The sequence below is a fragment of the Brachypodium distachyon genome, chromosome 1 (genome assembly GCF_000005505.3).
Source record: "Brachypodium distachyon strain Bd21 chromosome 1, Brachypodium_distachyon_v3.0, whole genome shotgun sequence".
Taxonomy (NCBI): Eukaryota; Viridiplantae; Streptophyta; class Magnoliopsida; order Poales; family Poaceae; genus Brachypodium; species Brachypodium distachyon.
In genome coordinates this window covers 14,892,993-14,908,867 of record NC_016131.3, presented here as the reverse complement: position 1 = coordinate 14,908,867, position 15,875 = coordinate 14,892,993, and the positions used below count along the sequence as shown (strand labels likewise).

At 47.5% G+C, this 15,875-nt stretch overlaps 2 protein-coding genes across 2 annotated transcripts; one reads left to right on the top strand and one right to left on the bottom strand.

Moving 5' to 3' along the window:
- The first annotated feature begins 6,559 nt into the window (after positions 1-6,559).
- On the top strand, positions 6,560-8,408 carry LOC100846351 (ethylene-responsive transcription factor FZP). Its single transcript, XM_003559789.3, has one exon. The coding sequence runs from the start codon at positions 7,082-7,084 to the stop codon at positions 8,039-8,041; it is 960 nt and encodes a 319-aa protein (XP_003559837.3). The 5' UTR covers positions 6,560-7,081; the 3' UTR covers positions 8,042-8,408.
- A 590-nt stretch (positions 8,409-8,998) lies between these two features.
- On the bottom strand, positions 8,999-14,530 carry LOC100845057 (probable GTP-binding protein OBGC1, chloroplastic). Its single transcript, XM_003562450.4, has 7 exons — positions 13,122-14,530; positions 11,573-11,846; positions 11,112-11,403; positions 10,753-10,912; positions 9,796-9,904; positions 9,556-9,688; positions 8,999-9,451 (listed from the first exon to the last, which is right to left on the bottom strand). The coding sequence occupies exons 1-6, from the start codon at positions 14,495-14,497 to the stop codon at positions 9,596-9,598; spliced, it is 2,304 nt and encodes a 767-aa protein (XP_003562498.1). The 5' UTR covers positions 14,498-14,530; the 3' UTR covers positions 8,999-9,451; positions 9,556-9,595.
- Positions 14,531-15,875: the final 1,345 nt, after the last annotated feature.

Here is a 15,875-nt window from a genome sequence, read left to right as displayed (position 1 = left end):
GAAAATTACTTTTTTTTAAAGCCCGGCAGCTGGGGCTGCCGTTTTCATTCATACGAGGAGAAAAGTACACTACAGGCGCTCGAGGGGAGCAAATACAAAACGAAGAAGGCAGAAATGGGAAAGAAGAAAAGAAAAAGAAGAAGGACCGGGCAGGCCGGAGGAGGGCACGCCTACTCTCGCAGCATCCGGGAACTTCCAAATGCCAGAGTCCCATCGTTTCCTGGATACGGGAGACGAGCTGGCCGGGTGAGAGCTCAACGCCTTGGAAAATCCGGCGGTTTCGCTCCAGCCAGATCTCCCACAGAGTGGTCAGGGCAATTGTCCTGGCCTTAGGGCGATCGGTGGCCCGACACCTGGACAGTCCCTTGAACCACTCGAACGGGGTGCGACACGACGGCCAATTTTTGTGGCAGAGGCTTGGCAGCCGGAAACGCACCCTGACCAGGTCTCAGACCGTGTTCCCCCAATGGCACTCGAAGCACAGGTGAGAACTTGTCTCAAGGCTTCACCGGCAAAGCTGAAAAAAATAGCAGTTCGGCCACCCACGCCTCAAGAGCACATCCGCTGTGAGCAGCCGGTCCTTCACGAGAAGCCAGAGGAAGAACTTGCTCTTGGACGTGGCCTTGACCTGCCAGATGCCTGCCACGAACCGCGTGGACACGGTGCCGAGGAACTGAATCCGGTACACGGATCTGGAGGAGTATTGGCCGGAAGGAGAGAAACGCCAGGTGAAGAGGTCGCGCTCCCCCGTCAGCATAATCTCGTTGACACGCGCCCACAGCTCCACGAATTCGCCCAATTCCTCGGCAGAGATTCTGCCATGTAGGTCAAAAAGCCACCTACCGCCACGGATGGCATCGGCAACTGACCGGTTCTTCCTGGAGGAGAGCCTGAAGAGCGAAGGCATGGCCAGCCCAGCTATCATGCCAGAAGGAGGCGGTTTTGCCATCGCCGAGGGTCACCCGCGTGGCCACCGCAAAGAGCTCGCGATCCACGTCCGAGCAAGGCACCGGGAGGCCAAGCCAGGGCTTGTCAGTGGCCACCCGCTCGTGCCACAGCCAGCGGAGGTGCAAGGCGCGGCTGAGCAAAGCCAGGTCGGGCACCCCAAGACCACCTAGGCATTGCGGCCGACAAACCGCGCGCCAGGCCACCTTGCATTGGCCTCCAGTGGCAGAGTCCTTCGCTGCCCACATCCAGCCACAGCGGAGACGATCGCAATCCTTAATGAACCATGCCGGGAGTTGAAGCGTGGTCATGGTGTAAATTGGCATGGCCGAGAGTACGGAACGCAGGAGCACCAGGCGCCCCGCCGCTGAGAGCAGGCCATGCTTCCAGAAGGCCAGCCTCTTGCCGATCTTGTCCAGGAGCGGCTGCAGCTCCGCCCTCTTAGGCGGCCCGAGGGAAAGCGGCATGCCGAGGTAGGTACTGGGGAGCGCGGCAATCGGCACCGCTAGCGGCTCAAGGATGTCTGCACGTGCATGTGTAAATATATGCTGCATCAATCATGTGCACGGTACGTATATATGCTTTGCGTGACCTGCATTTACGGATTCGATCAGGGTGGTCCGAAAATTAATTAAGGGCCATGCACAAGGAAATCAGATCACCCCTCTGCCAATCATCCGCGTGTAATCGCGCGCGCGTGATGTTAGTGTGCAAGTTAAGCGTGTACAGTCAGTACACCCCGGCCTCTTGGTACTTGCATGGTCTCGCTTTGCTTAATTAAGTCGCTCAAAAACAGCAACGTTTCTTTGACCAGTTCTAAGCCCTGTCCTAATTGAGGGCTTTGAGTTTGAACTCAAAAGGTTTCCTTATATGGTCCCTCTCTCATGTTGTTAAGTGTACTATATTAATCGTATTCGATTTTCCTTTGCCCACCTCCCCCTAAATAGTGGGTGTGCACGCATTTCGAAACTGAATTTTGACCATCAATTACGGTAATGATAGAGTATATCATCAAATACCTTTTCCGGATACAAATTTAATGGTCTATTTTTCATGGCATGCAAACTATATCTATACCAATATATTAAATTGGAGTTGGTGGTGATGTTACGGTCGCAGCCGTACGTCACTTCATCAAAATTATGAATTTGCCACCGCTGTCACCACTTTTAATCCCGAAGCGTTTTGTTATCCGATTGATTCTAACCACCGCCGTACATCCGTATGTCCTCGATACTTTCTGCATGACCCTCTCACGCGGGCACGCGGCCCGACCCCTGTCCCCTCTCCCTCTCGCACCTATCCCCGCCGCGCCGCCCTCTCTCCAATCCTTCTTCGGTCTCTCTACTACCGATCTGGCCCGCGCGACCACTCCCGTCTCCTCATCCCCTGCCCCGTCTCCTCCTCCCGAGTCCCAATGAGACTCGATCTGGGCATCTGGCGGCCCAACGCCCCCTGCCCTCTTCGCTCCTCCGGTGCTCCCGATCTGGACCAAGGACGCCGAGCCCCTGCCCCCTTCCCTCTTCATCTATCTGGACGGCTGGCTGTAGTCTGTGGAGGAGATCGACGGTGTGTTCTGGCAGAGGCGGGGCGAGCCGCGAGCGAGGTAGGTGGAGCTCGACGACGGCGCTGCAGTCTGAAGACGGAGGCGCGACGGCAGTGCTGCAGAAGATCGGGAGAGGCCGGGTGGCGTTCGACGACTAGGTGGAGGCGTAGGACGACACGCTGCCAGTTCCGGAGCGCCTGGGTCCCGTTGACGGCCAGATCCCAGTGACGAGGATCCGCGTGGAGAAGACAACAGTGCCGCTCCTTCGTCTGGCCTCCGTCTGGCCTGCGTTGTCAAGATCCTCCGCGGCGCCCGCTCCTCGGCAGGTCGGTCAGGCACCTCCTTAGCTGGTCGTCGGCGCGCCGCAGCTGCGGATCTGATGCGCGGTGGCGGAGATGGGCATGGCGGTAGCGCAAGCGCCTTCCTCCAGAGACGCCGCCGCAACAGCTGCTCCCGAGCGGGCGTTCTGGCGCTGCTACTACCGACGCTTTTCTATATTTTTTTCTTTATTTTTGCGGAAATCTTGGCCTAATTGATGGTACATGCAGTCCATGCTTTCTAAATTTAATTAGGACATGGATCTGCTCTGAAAATTCCATTGATTTAATTCCCCTCCGTATATGATTTTAGTTTTACCATTTTCTTGGATCTATTTTTTGATCCGATTGGACTTGATCATATGACTAATCGATGATGTGCTGGATCCTTGATTTTTCTTAAAGATCATGGTTGAAACAGACCCAATATATGTGGCATGGCATCGCAGAGATGCGTGATGGAGCGAAGGGAGAGTAGCATCTCGTCGGGGCTAACATAATTTTCATATGGGCTAAAAATTATAAAATATGAAATTATATCGGAAAAGGCGTTTTCGACTGAATTAACGTTTTTTTGATCAGAAATTTCGGTAACTGTTAGAGTTGCTCTCAATACGTAGCTACGTGCAAAAGACACCACTTTTGAAAACTTAAGCTAGCATGTTTTTTAATTTCTTTTCTTCCGTAGCAACGCACGGGGCTTTTTGCTAGTGTTACTAATGCAATTGCTGGTCAAAAACAAGCTAGTACTCAAAGAGTTATGGTTCGGTGGTACAACTGGAAGGATGTTCGCAAATTAAGTTGTCCTGTACTCCAGTATGTACTCCTCCATCTAAAAGCATAAGGCCAATTTGTAGGATCACAAGAACCAAAGACAAATCCTTGTGAGTAGCGCTTGGTAGTTATGTTTTTCTTTGTTTATTTATTTTTGGTTTATTCAACAAAATCGCGCACGGGAATTTCTCTTGTGACGATTGAGGAGTAATTAAGTTATTTTTGTATACCAATGCACATCAATCGTCAAGTAATGTACAAACTGCGAGGAGTTTTTTGTGCTAGGGATGCGGAAGACAGAAATAAACAAAGTGCCTTGTATATTTGGAAATTCATATTTAGAATTTAGCCTTGTATTTTTGGATGGGGTGAGTGATTAATTGTAAGCTCGAAGTTTGGAACTACCTCCTTCCAGATAATGGCTTTGGAACTGCCAGTATGCAAATTTGTAAAAAACCTACAACTCAAATCGCCGTTCAAAATATTTCAACCAAATGATTAAAGCAGGCTAGTCCTGGGAGCTTCAGTCCACTATTAAACTCCTGTCTCTCTGGCCTATCCCTTTATTCAAACCACAATTTGGTGAGACAAATGTGCATGCCACAAGTGGTCTTTCTCTACCTTTTCTTAATTATGGTTAATAATTAGTGAACTTGTCTTGCAAGCTTCGACAATTCTTCCTCCCTCTCTCTCCCAATGTTTCTCTCTCCATGCATAAACTTGATTTATTTTGTGTGTGTCTCTTTTGCACAGCACTTGTTGTTCTATAAGGAGGTCTAAAGTCAAAGTAGTGAAAAGGGCACCCCAAAACCCGGGTGGCCCTATGAAATGGACAAGAACATGTGTCTCACTGTCTTGTGTGCTGTGCTGGTTTCATCATAATTAGTACACTCCAGTTCTGGTCTCTCTGTGCAGATTAACTAACTTACACATTTCTAGTACAATCTTGTCATGCACATGCATATATAATTTGCAGGTGTGTGGAGCCTCCTTGCCCTTAGATTGTGCTGTGTTCTCCCAACTCCTTTTCCTTTCTCCAGTTGAACATGCACCACCTTCTCCTCCTCCCTCACACCTTTTCAGATGTGTTGTCTAGCTGGCTCTTGACCAGCTTGAACCTGACCCTGACCCCATCCTTTTGCATTTCACAAAACCAACAACATATGCCAAATTAACATGTACTAACAAGAGAAGAAGGTGGGGATGGGGTGTAGTAGTGGAAGTCAAAGTCACCAGATAAGATCTCTCATGGCATGCATGCACTACTCTACCTCTACACACATGTATAGCTTCAATTGTACAAGCTATGGCCTTAGATGCAAGAATTGCACCACCAGATGCAGCTTTTCATAAGAATCCAAGTTCCCCATTGTTCTCACGAGGGGGTAAGAAGTCAATACTTTGTACACTCCAATGCAAGAACACCCTTTTTCAAGATGCTTCCAACCAAGCAGAAAATTTAAAGAGCAATTTTTTTAACGATCAACTCGCTTCTTAATTTGTATGTGTTATGATTAATGAATATCGATCACTACAATTATTTTTTCGTGCAAACTGTAAATAACACGATGTTATATATTGGTCTCAAAAGTCTTGCCAAGAGATATTGAAGTTTTGTTTTCTCGAGGAAAAATTAGGTGGGTAAAAAGTTGCGACGATCCACATCAGCTGTTCTTTTTGCATCAGCCTCACATGGCACACACTTAACAGTCGGTCGCGATCGATTTTAATTGCTACATTGGATGCATTACCTCGACGTTCCTTTCATGTTTAATTCTCTCTCCCCCCCTCTTCCTTTTTGACCCCAGAAAGCCATGGATTAGGCTCTAGAAAATGGCTCTAGAGAGACATGAAAGGGATAGTTCTCTTGTTTCCTGATTTAATATCGACACTCCTTTCGATTTGTTCTGATTTGAACCTGGCCACAGGCACGCACATGCGCACTAATCTGTAGAATGTCCATTAGCAATAAAGAATGGGCATACATCCAATGGGTTTGAGAGGGATAATGATCCTTGTCCAAACATTTGTCTAGCTCATGCAGGCAAAGCAAAGCTTCACTAGGAAAAAGGAGTCAAAGGAGGGCCCTCACCTCATGTGAGAGTCACTCAAGGTTGCATGCATGGAAACAAAGAAGCATAATTAACAGGGGAAGTGGCATAAGAAAGAGTGCCTTCTACACATTTCACACTGTTGTTTTTATCTTGTTTTGAGGGCAAGCTAGCTAACCACTCCATTTGAAAGTTTCTTACATATGCAAGAGGGAGGAGCCAAAAATTAATAGGCACTCGATCCCTCCATTCAAAAAATTTAGAATTAAAGTGGTCGATCAAACTCCAGTCAAAATTCCTGTTTTTTTTCCTTCTCTCGCCTATAACCTTTGTGTACCTTTAATTAATGTATTTTTGAGGTAATAATTAATTTATCAATATATATATATACACCGATAGATACATTTCTTGATGTTCATTTCAGTTTGGTCAGGTTGAATACACAAGAAAGCAGAGCCATATATATGGTCATGCGGTAAAAAAAAAGGGTACATTATTGTGTAGCATTTTGGCATGTATCATAATGCCTATTCTAGTAGTAGTATCTTGAGCATAGATTGCAATTTGTCTCGTTCAACAGAAATAGATTACAATTGTTGAAAAGTGTTGATGCATAGGTAGGTATATATGTTCATGTGCTTTCTCTCCTTTTCTCAATAGTGGCAGGATTATATATATTTACACCATCAGTAGGGAATCATCACACTGCCTGCATATGCACACATATGTAGGACCAATTAAAATGAGTGTCACTGCTGTTGGACTAGAATGATGTCCCATTTAGGATGATATACTATATAGTATAACCTGCATGGTTTGGAGTATGCATTTTTCAAGTGTGTATGAATGAAAAAAAAAACTAAGGTTAGAACATTCCAATGCAAGTATTTCTTTTCCAGCAACACACATACACAGATATGCATCAGACTTACACAACATATATTCTCCCCTCATACATTTCCATGCATGGTTCCTATAAGGTTAGAACACATAGATCCAAACACAAACAAACACACACACTTGAAAAACCAAGGATGCATAGATATATATACATACATACTAACATATGCATTGTGAGATCTTCCCACCCTCCTTTTTTCCTCCTAGGTAGAATTAATTAAACAAGTGAAGTGTAGTGCATGCATGTCACCCCCTCCCTACTGCATACACCTCTGCATTCTCATCCACAGTGCCCCCTTGTAGCTTAGCTCCTCCCTGCTTCCAAGCTCCCCATTTAAATACCACCCTGCCTCCCCACCAAGCTGAGCACTACACTCTAGCAAGAACCTCACAGCAACAGATAAACCACCTCAAAGCCTCTCTCAAGCTAAGCCTATATACACCTCATAGCACAACTGCACAAGCAAGATATATATTGTCTGTCTGGGTAGTGTATACTAAGCTAAGCTAGAAGTGTAATAGCAAGCTAGACTTCAATAACTTGTGGCATGAGCACTCGCGGCAGCCAGCCGGCGGCGCAGCTGATGGCGTTCTCGGAGCCGAAGCCGATCGCGGCGTCCAGCGGCCACCAGCCGAACCCGTCGCCGCCTTCATCGCCGAGCGAGCGACCGCCGGCAGGCGGCCGTGGGAGCCGGCGGCGGACGCAGGAGCCTGGGCGTTTCCTGGGCGTGCGGCGACGTCCCTGGGGCCGGTACGCGGCGGAGATCCGCGACCCGACGACCAAGGAGCGGCACTGGCTCGGCACCTTCGACACGGCCCAGGAGGCCGCCCTGGCCTACGACCGCGCCGCGCTCTCCATGAAGGGCGCCCAGGCGCGCACCAACTTCGTCTACGCCGCCCCTGCCTCCTGCTACAGCAACTACCCTCCCTTCCTCGCCCCCTTCCACTCGCCGGCGCCGGGGACGACGATGGCCAATAACGCCGCCCCTGTCATGCAGCAGTACATGCTGCCCGGCCACGGCCACGCGCCGCACCACATTGGCAGTGGCTCTGGCTCGTCGTATGCTTCTGGCGGCAGCGAGTGCTCAATGCCGATGCCGATGCCGATGATGGTGGACGTCGTCCGGAACGGCAGCGGCAGCGGAGGCGGCAGTAGGGGGCACGTGCAGCGCGAAGACGAGGACTTCTTCTGCTTCTCCGGGTCCGCCTTGGACGACAACTCCGGGTACCTGAGCAGCGTGGTGCCGGAGAGCTGCCTGCGGCCGGCGTCGTCCCGGGTGGAAGACACGACGCGGCGGTACTCGGTGTCGGACGCCGACGCGTACGGGTACGGCATGATGGGGCGGGAGGACGTGGACGACCTGGCGCAGATGGTCGCCGGCTTCTGGGGCTCCGACGCCGCCGCGGCTTACGGAAGCGGCGGCGGCGGTGGGGACGGCATGGTCGCCGCCTCCTCCTCGCAGGGCTCCGACGCCGGATACTCGCCCTTCAGCTTCCTCTCCCACTGAAACACAACGCAATGCAATGTCCATCTCGGGTCTTCAGCATTGTTGTTGCTGATCATCATCTCAGTGGCGATGAGACCTCTGCCGCTAGAGCTTAATGACGATCCATCGATCGTTGATAGCATTAGGTACTTAATTAGAGAGCTGTTTGTTTCGGGAAGATCGAGTTTGATCATAGTACGTTACTTAGCAGCGGAAGTAGATCGAGCGAGGAAGAAGAAGAAGAGTGTGGCTTGTGTGCCCTAGCCCCTAGCTAGCTAGCTATCTAGCTCCTTTGTAGTACTACGTTTCCATATGCATGCATGGCATGTGTTCCATTATTTACCTCTCTAATTATCTACAACCTCTCCCAAGGTAGTTAATAATTTAATTACAGTGTGGAGTTAAAATCCCTTAAAATTAACCTGAAAACTGGTCGAGATGCGCCAGAGAATAGTCCAAGACTCGAAGTACACGCAGGTACGCTACACTGTTGTTGATCCTGGGAAAGCTTCAGTTTTCAGTTTGAGTTGGAACTTGTGTTGGGTTCAGACAAGAGAAGGAACATGGCGAGTCGTACCGGGTGGAGACAGAGGACAGAGGACACTACGTACTCAGGCAAGACAGTTCAACGGAAAGGCATAGGTGTTGACGGCCAAGTGTCAAGCAGGCAACAGCCTTTTCCTTTGGTCTGAGTCGTCAGGGACGTATATCAGGGTCAGATCCATCAATCGGGCCAAGGTCCCAAAAAATGTTTATCCGCTTCTATGGAGTAGTACTATGCAGCTGCAGGGATTATATATCCTTTCTTCCTTTCCTCTGTAGCTTTGGTTACATTTCTTCCTTTCCTCTGTAGCTTGCTTGCATTTGCATATGTGTATTGGTTAAAAAAAATGGTACGGAAATGTACTAATCACTCTATTCTTACTTTGGTTTGAGGGCTAACAGTTTAAAAATCCCACAACAGAATAAACCTCCAAGTCAGCAACACGTCGCTGATCATTATTCGGATTCTCTGTAGAAGTTAAGTAGTCTCGTGCTTTTATGCTGCTAAATTTTTAGGTGAAGACTGAAGCCAGAGTCCTAGAAACTACATTGCCGTGGGATTGCCCAATGTTGCACTTATACAATATATTGAAATGGAGCAACACAACAACAAAATTTGTTGCTACCCAATCCAGAGCTCTCTGCACAACTATATAGTACATATCCTAATATCCAGAACGGCCCTGAGTAGATATGTTCACTTGCCTGGCTCTGTCTGACTGGTTCTTTCCTTTTGCAGCTCTATCTTCGGGTGCCCATGGGCTGAAGAAACCCAGCTGTGTGCGACTCATGCGGCTGAGAGATGGCAGTGCGATCCACCGGAGGAACCTAGTGTTCATGCTGTTCTAAAGGCGAGCCGAACGCCTTCTTGGCACTGAATGTGTAGTCCTGTGTGCAACAGTTCATCATCGCAATGTTCAGTTTGTTACATACTGTCCTTGTGCAGTATATACACAGTTGTGAGCTTGTGCAAAATTTCCATCCAAACTAACCTCTGCCTGCTGTGGAGGACTGTTGATTAATTTGTTTGTTCTAACTGAACTTGGGCCATCTGACAGCATCGTCATCCCTCGCCGTCTTTGATGGGCTGGTCCTTTGGGGCTCTTCGTTCCAAAACATTTCCATCTGCGGGTAACAGTATCTTGTTAAAGCTGATAAATGTCCATTTAGGTTTTATCTGAAGTTCGGGAACTCGTAGTGTTCTCTATAAGGCCGAAGTTAGGCACACATACCTCACCGATGACCACCGTGTCTCCCTCCTTAACTCCAAGCTTGACAAGAGTTTTGTTGACACCACATGCCTCCAAAACATGTTGGAATCTTTTTAAGGATTCTGTATAGCTACATCATAAGGATATATTAGTCCCGTAAAAAAAAAGGATATATTAGTTGCAAAGTTTTTGCAAATCCGTAAGGATATATTTAAAGCTAGAAGCATGTCTATCAATATGAAATTCTACTGTCCAAACAGGAACACTGCGAACAGCACTGTCCAGTAAGTGTGTTGAAATAGATGAACAGTTCAGAACAAGCTTGAAACAGCTAAGGTTGCAAAGGTATATCATACAAAAGTTTGTGGAAATTATTTGTAAACTAGGCTATACTGTAATAATACGTTAAAAAGGTTTAAGGTACCAATACACCAAAAGATATGACAAGTACTTTTATCAGAACAGTATAAAGGAAGTCTATCAATGTGAGATTCTACAGATCAAACCAGTCCATGAAAACTGAGTTTTGTTACATAGATGAACAGTTCAGCACAAGCTTGAAAGAACAAGGTTCCAAGGATATCAGACAAAAGCTCGTGGATATTCATATCTTGTTAAATTAGATTATCCAGTAACAATGCATTAAAAAGGTTAAAGGTATCAATTCACCAAAAGATATCACAAATTTTACTTTGTCAGGAAATGCCATCTTTCTATTGTGCTGTTATTAAGAGCCTTATCTTCAAATATAACATATAAGACGACACACGTATCATATGGAACTGTGCAGAGTAGCTGACTAATGTCTTTAAACATCAAAGTATGGAAACCTAGAATTTTGTTACAGCAAACTGTGTAATTATTATGCTAAGAAGAATCAGTGCAGATAACCACCCAACAATGCAATCTTAAAAAAGAACTCATCCAAGTGGAGCTTGCTAAAAATAACAGAAAAGCACTGAAACATAAACTACTTACTCCCAATTAGTCATCTGAACAAAACGTTCAATTCCGGCTCCAACAACAGTCCATGTATTCGTGCTCTTGTCATGAGAAATCTCAAAGTCATTCATGGCAGCACTCCTTTCCTTCTTTATTGCATCAGCCACATGATTCAAATTTTCAGTGTTATTCCACTCTGCAGAAACATGCAGTGTCAAGAGAAATATCTGAAAAGGAAACTAAGCTACTATGTAAACAATGGCTAGGTAACACATATGCACTCAGTTGAATATTGCAAATCACTAGAAAGATTTAAAAAACATTTGCAGACTTGACTAACGGCTATTAGCTACTAATATAATTTGACAAACACCAAAAATAGGGAATGTAAGCACCTTGGGCTTCTTTCGCCCTTTGTTTCTCTTTCTGTAGAACCTTGTAGGCAGCATAAACAACATCCTGCGTTCCTTGCCTGTTCATCGCACTAATGCAATAAGGCTCAATACCTTGAGCCTGTAGCTTTTCTTGGAACATATTCCATCTGTCAGATGCCTCTGGGAGGTCCATCTTATTGTACACCACTATATAAGGTTTGTCAACCAAAGATGGACTAAATAACTCCAGTTCCAAACGAACAGCTTCATACTCATATTCTGGTTGTTGTCCTGAACCATCAACAACATGTACCTGAGATTACAAACACATAAACAATACTCAGCAAGTCATGCATAGGTTTCCACTATTATAAATTTGAAGATAAGAAAACCTTAGCATCAGAGGTATTTTACAACAATAACATAAGGCATGTCGACTCAAATATATATCAGTAAGGGAGGGAGGGGAAAAAGAAACATACCAAGACTGAGCATCTTTCACTATGCCTTAAAAACTCATGGCCCAAACCATATCCACGATGAGCACCTTCCAGCAAGCCAGGAAGGTCTGCAACTACCATTGTAGCATCAAAATCTAATGAGACTACACCAAGGTTTGGTAGTAATGTTGTAAAAGGATAGTTGGCTATAGTTGGCTTAGCGGCGCTAATAACACTCAAAAGAGTGCTCTTTCCTGCATTTGGAGCTCCTACAATTCCCACATCAGCAACCAACTTTAGCTCCAAATCTAACCACCTGCCAACCATCCCAGAAATGATGTAATGTTAGCAAAAGTGGAGGTACGTTCTATCACCACAAACCCAACTAGGTGGTTATGACAAAAACTAGCACATGAAGAGCATGTTGTCAGAGACTCGAAGTTGCAGTGGTCTCAAAAGTCCAACAGCAGCTAAACATATGATAAAAAAGAAACCTAAGTTGAGACATCCCATACAGAGCAATAGCTAAAACTAAGATAAGATCAGGCACCATGTGCTGGATTGGACCAGTTGGTGAGCCAAAGCTGCTGTCGTAGGTCCTCCAGTGACCAAACACCTGACACCGGCTTCAATATCAGGCCATCTGGAGGAGTTCCCCACGCTTCCTTTCCATGGTTCTGATGTACCGTTCCAGCACTTATTTTTAGCAGGTTTGCGCAGAATAGCCCATTTGTGCAAAGCTGGACTTAAGTCTGGAGCTAAGTTTGTTTCAGCACAATTACTAAAGTTGAAGTTGTTCACTTCAATGATCTTCATCTCAATGCAGAGTTTCATTTCACTTCAAATTAAGAAATTTGTAAGTAAAAGGAGTTTTGCTATCATCCATCAGATGAAAACACACAGTATTTCAACACTGAGGCCATCACATAGCAGTCCATCCATGCAGTTCAGATATCTACCAATTTGCAACATCACAGCTAATAGATACATTATGCATAGAAATTGATTCCACATTAACTCTCTGCCCGATTTCTGGTTCTTTCACGTAATATTATATTTAAGTCATCAGCTATCATATGAGTGGATTCTACAACAGTATCAAAAAAGAAGACCGTATGAATGGCAATTGATGAACGTCGTGCTTTGGATACACCTGGGTGGCCGGGCCAGTTGCTCATCAGTAGTGAAAGGTATGCAAAGGAAACTACAGTGTTATGCCATCCCAGATCTCAGTGCTAATTATCTATGTCCTGGTGGATATTGGCAATTGAAACTGCTGAGTGCTGATAATATGCATCAGGCATGGTGGGCACTTTGGAGATAATGAACTCATTATATATAGCTTAATGATAATTGGCAATTAGCTACACTATCTTCTAAAAGCAATCGTGAGTATTGACTAGCAAAACTAACGAAACAGCCCTGTGGATTCATCATCGGCATAGAGTTCACTAACAACGATCTTTTATTCCTAATCTAGGCTCTCCACAGGAAATACTTGGTTTAGCAATTGTAAGAATTAACTAACTAATGGTTTGTGAAAATTGCATCCATCCATAATTAAAAAGCATTCACAGAAGAGAGAACATACATTTCTGGACCTTTCTCCCCCTTTTCTGCAATCCTGGGCACCTTGTTTGTCCCGGTCTTGAACGCCGCATTGCCACGGCCACCACGCCCGCCAGGGAGCAGCAGCGCCCGCTGCCCAGGCTTCATCAGCTCGAGCAGCTCTATATCACCAGCCGCGGACCGGACCACAGTCCCCGGCGGCACCTTCACCACGACGTCCTCGCCCTTGGCCCCAGCCATCTGCGACCCCTGACCATGCGCGCCACGGCCGGCGCGGAAGTGTACTGACTTGCGGAACGGCAGCAGTGAGTTCATGTCTCCGTCCACCTCCACATACACGTTGCCTCCGCGGCCACCGTCGCCGCCCGATGGACCACCGTGCGGCACGTACTTCTCTCGCCGGAATGCCACCACGCCGTTGCCGCCGTCGCCGGCCCTGGTGTATATCCTTGCCGTGTCGAAGCACCGCATCACGGCAGGCACCCCTTTCTCCTTCACCTCCCCTTCCGCTTCCTCCTCCTCGTCGTCGGCGAAGTTGGCCTCAAACACGCCCTCCTCCTCATCCTCCCCATCATCGTCGCCATCTGGGTAAAACACCACAACCTCCGCTTCACCATCGTCCTCCCCATCGAAGTCCAGCTCATCGAGCTCCGCGCGTGCGTTCGCGTCACCTCGCGGAGTCCCCTCGATCGGTGCCGTGCCGAATTCCTCCTCCTCGTCATCGTCGCTGTCGACGCCGAAGTCCGGGTCGAACACCACGGCGCCATCATCATCGTCGAGCTCCTCGGACGGGATAGCCCGAGCATTCCTGCCCTTGTGCCCCTCGAAAATCTCCAGGCGGGTGACGACGAACTCCTCCTCCTCCTCCTCTTCGTCGCCGTCCTCAAGGTGTTCGACGATTTGCCGCGAGCTGGCGCGGCCGTTAAGGCCCTTCCTAGCCGCGCGCGCATCGAATCGTCCAATGGGGCGCTCGCCACCGCCCGGCGAGTCTCGCAGAGGCATACGGTGAACGGAGCTACCCGCAGGACTACCGAACACTGCCTCTTCATCATTATCATCCTCGGCCTCCTCCACGCCCAACCGCGGGAGGCTCCCGCCGCGCGGCACCGCGGGAGCTGCTCTGCGCCCGGGGTCCCCCTGCGCGGTGGGGAACCGCTCGAGCGTGACCTCCGCGGACTCTGGAGCGGCGTCGCGGAGAGGGAGGCGGGTGAAGGTGGTCGCGCCGCGGCCGATGACGACGGCGGAGGACGACGACAAGGCGGGAGGAGGGGGCGACGGCTTCGCGGGCCTGGCGGCGCCCCGCCTGCCCCGCGCGCTCTTCGCGTTCCGGCGGGCCGCCTCCGCGCTGAAGAGGCGGAAGGGGAACGCCCCGGCGACGGCGACGGCAGCCGGCGCCATTTCTGCAGCCCCCCTTTGAACGAGATTTTCAGCTCCTTTGCACTCTTTCAATGGAACGGACGGATAAGGGAGTGAGTAGTTTCGCAGCATTGGACCCACACACACACGTGCCGCGAGGATCTTCAATTAACAACTCTAGCATTACGGAAAATCTCCAACGAAATAAAGAGAAACAATTAGGTGAAGAAAATTCTATCAATTTTTTTAAAAAAAATACTCACAAAAATCACATATGTTAGAAAAGTGATGTTTTATATATCTAAAGGCTAACCAGTGCAGCTGCACTTTTAGCATCTCACGAGCGCACACCCGAAAAAGAAAACAAACTACGCACTCAACACGTGCACCCACGGTGGTCCATGTGCAGTGAAAATTAACCATGGTCATCGCGCAGTAAATGGATACACGTCGTGCCCCACATGCATGCACGTGAATTTTCTCTGTGCTACCTCCACTAATGTGTGAAGTACACTTAATTTTGTTTCTTAAATATTTCAAAACACAATAACTTTTGAACCAGACATTGGAATTACGAACCGTTTTCACCGTTGGATCTCTCGCGACAAGATTTTCAAAACTGAAAGTTAGAGCCAACATGAGTATGTGAGGCAAAATTAATTGCTAATATGATTTAGAGCCAACATTGCAAATCCAAAACTGAAAGTTACTAGTATGCGAGTGGAAGTTGCCGGTACATGAGTGGAAGTTGCTTGTATGGAGGGAAAGTTGTTGGTAGGGAGAGAAAGTTGTCAGCATGAGAGTAAAAGTTGTCAGTATGTGATGCAAAGTTGGTAGTACAAGACCAACGTTGCAAATATAAAAGTGAAAGTTACTAGTATGCGAGTGAAATCTGCTGGTACGTGTGAGCGAATGTTGCCCGTATGTAGGGAAAGTTGCTGGTAGGGAAAGAAAGTTGTCAGTATGGGAGTCAAAATTGTTGGTATGTGAGTCAAATTTGCTGGTATGAGACAGAAAGATGATGCTATGGGAGCCAACATTGAAAATACAAAAGTAAAAGTTACTACTATGTGAGTGAAAGTTGATGGTATATGAGTGAAAATTGGTGGTATGGGAGAAAAAGTTGCGGGTATGGGAGGAAAAGTTGTCAGTATGAAAGTCAAAGTTGTTGGTACGTGAGTGAAATTTGCTGGTATACGAGTGAAATTTGTTGGTATACGAGTGAAAGTTTTTGGTAGGTGAGTGAAAGTTGCTGCTATGGGAGGAAAAGTTATGGGTATGGGAGGAAATGTATGAGAGTCAAAGTTGCTGGTATGTGAATGAAAATTGCTGTTATGGGAGGGAAAGTTGTTGCCATGGGAGGCAAAGTTGCTGGTATAGGAGGGTTGGTTATCTGTATGATTGTCAAAGTTGCTAATAA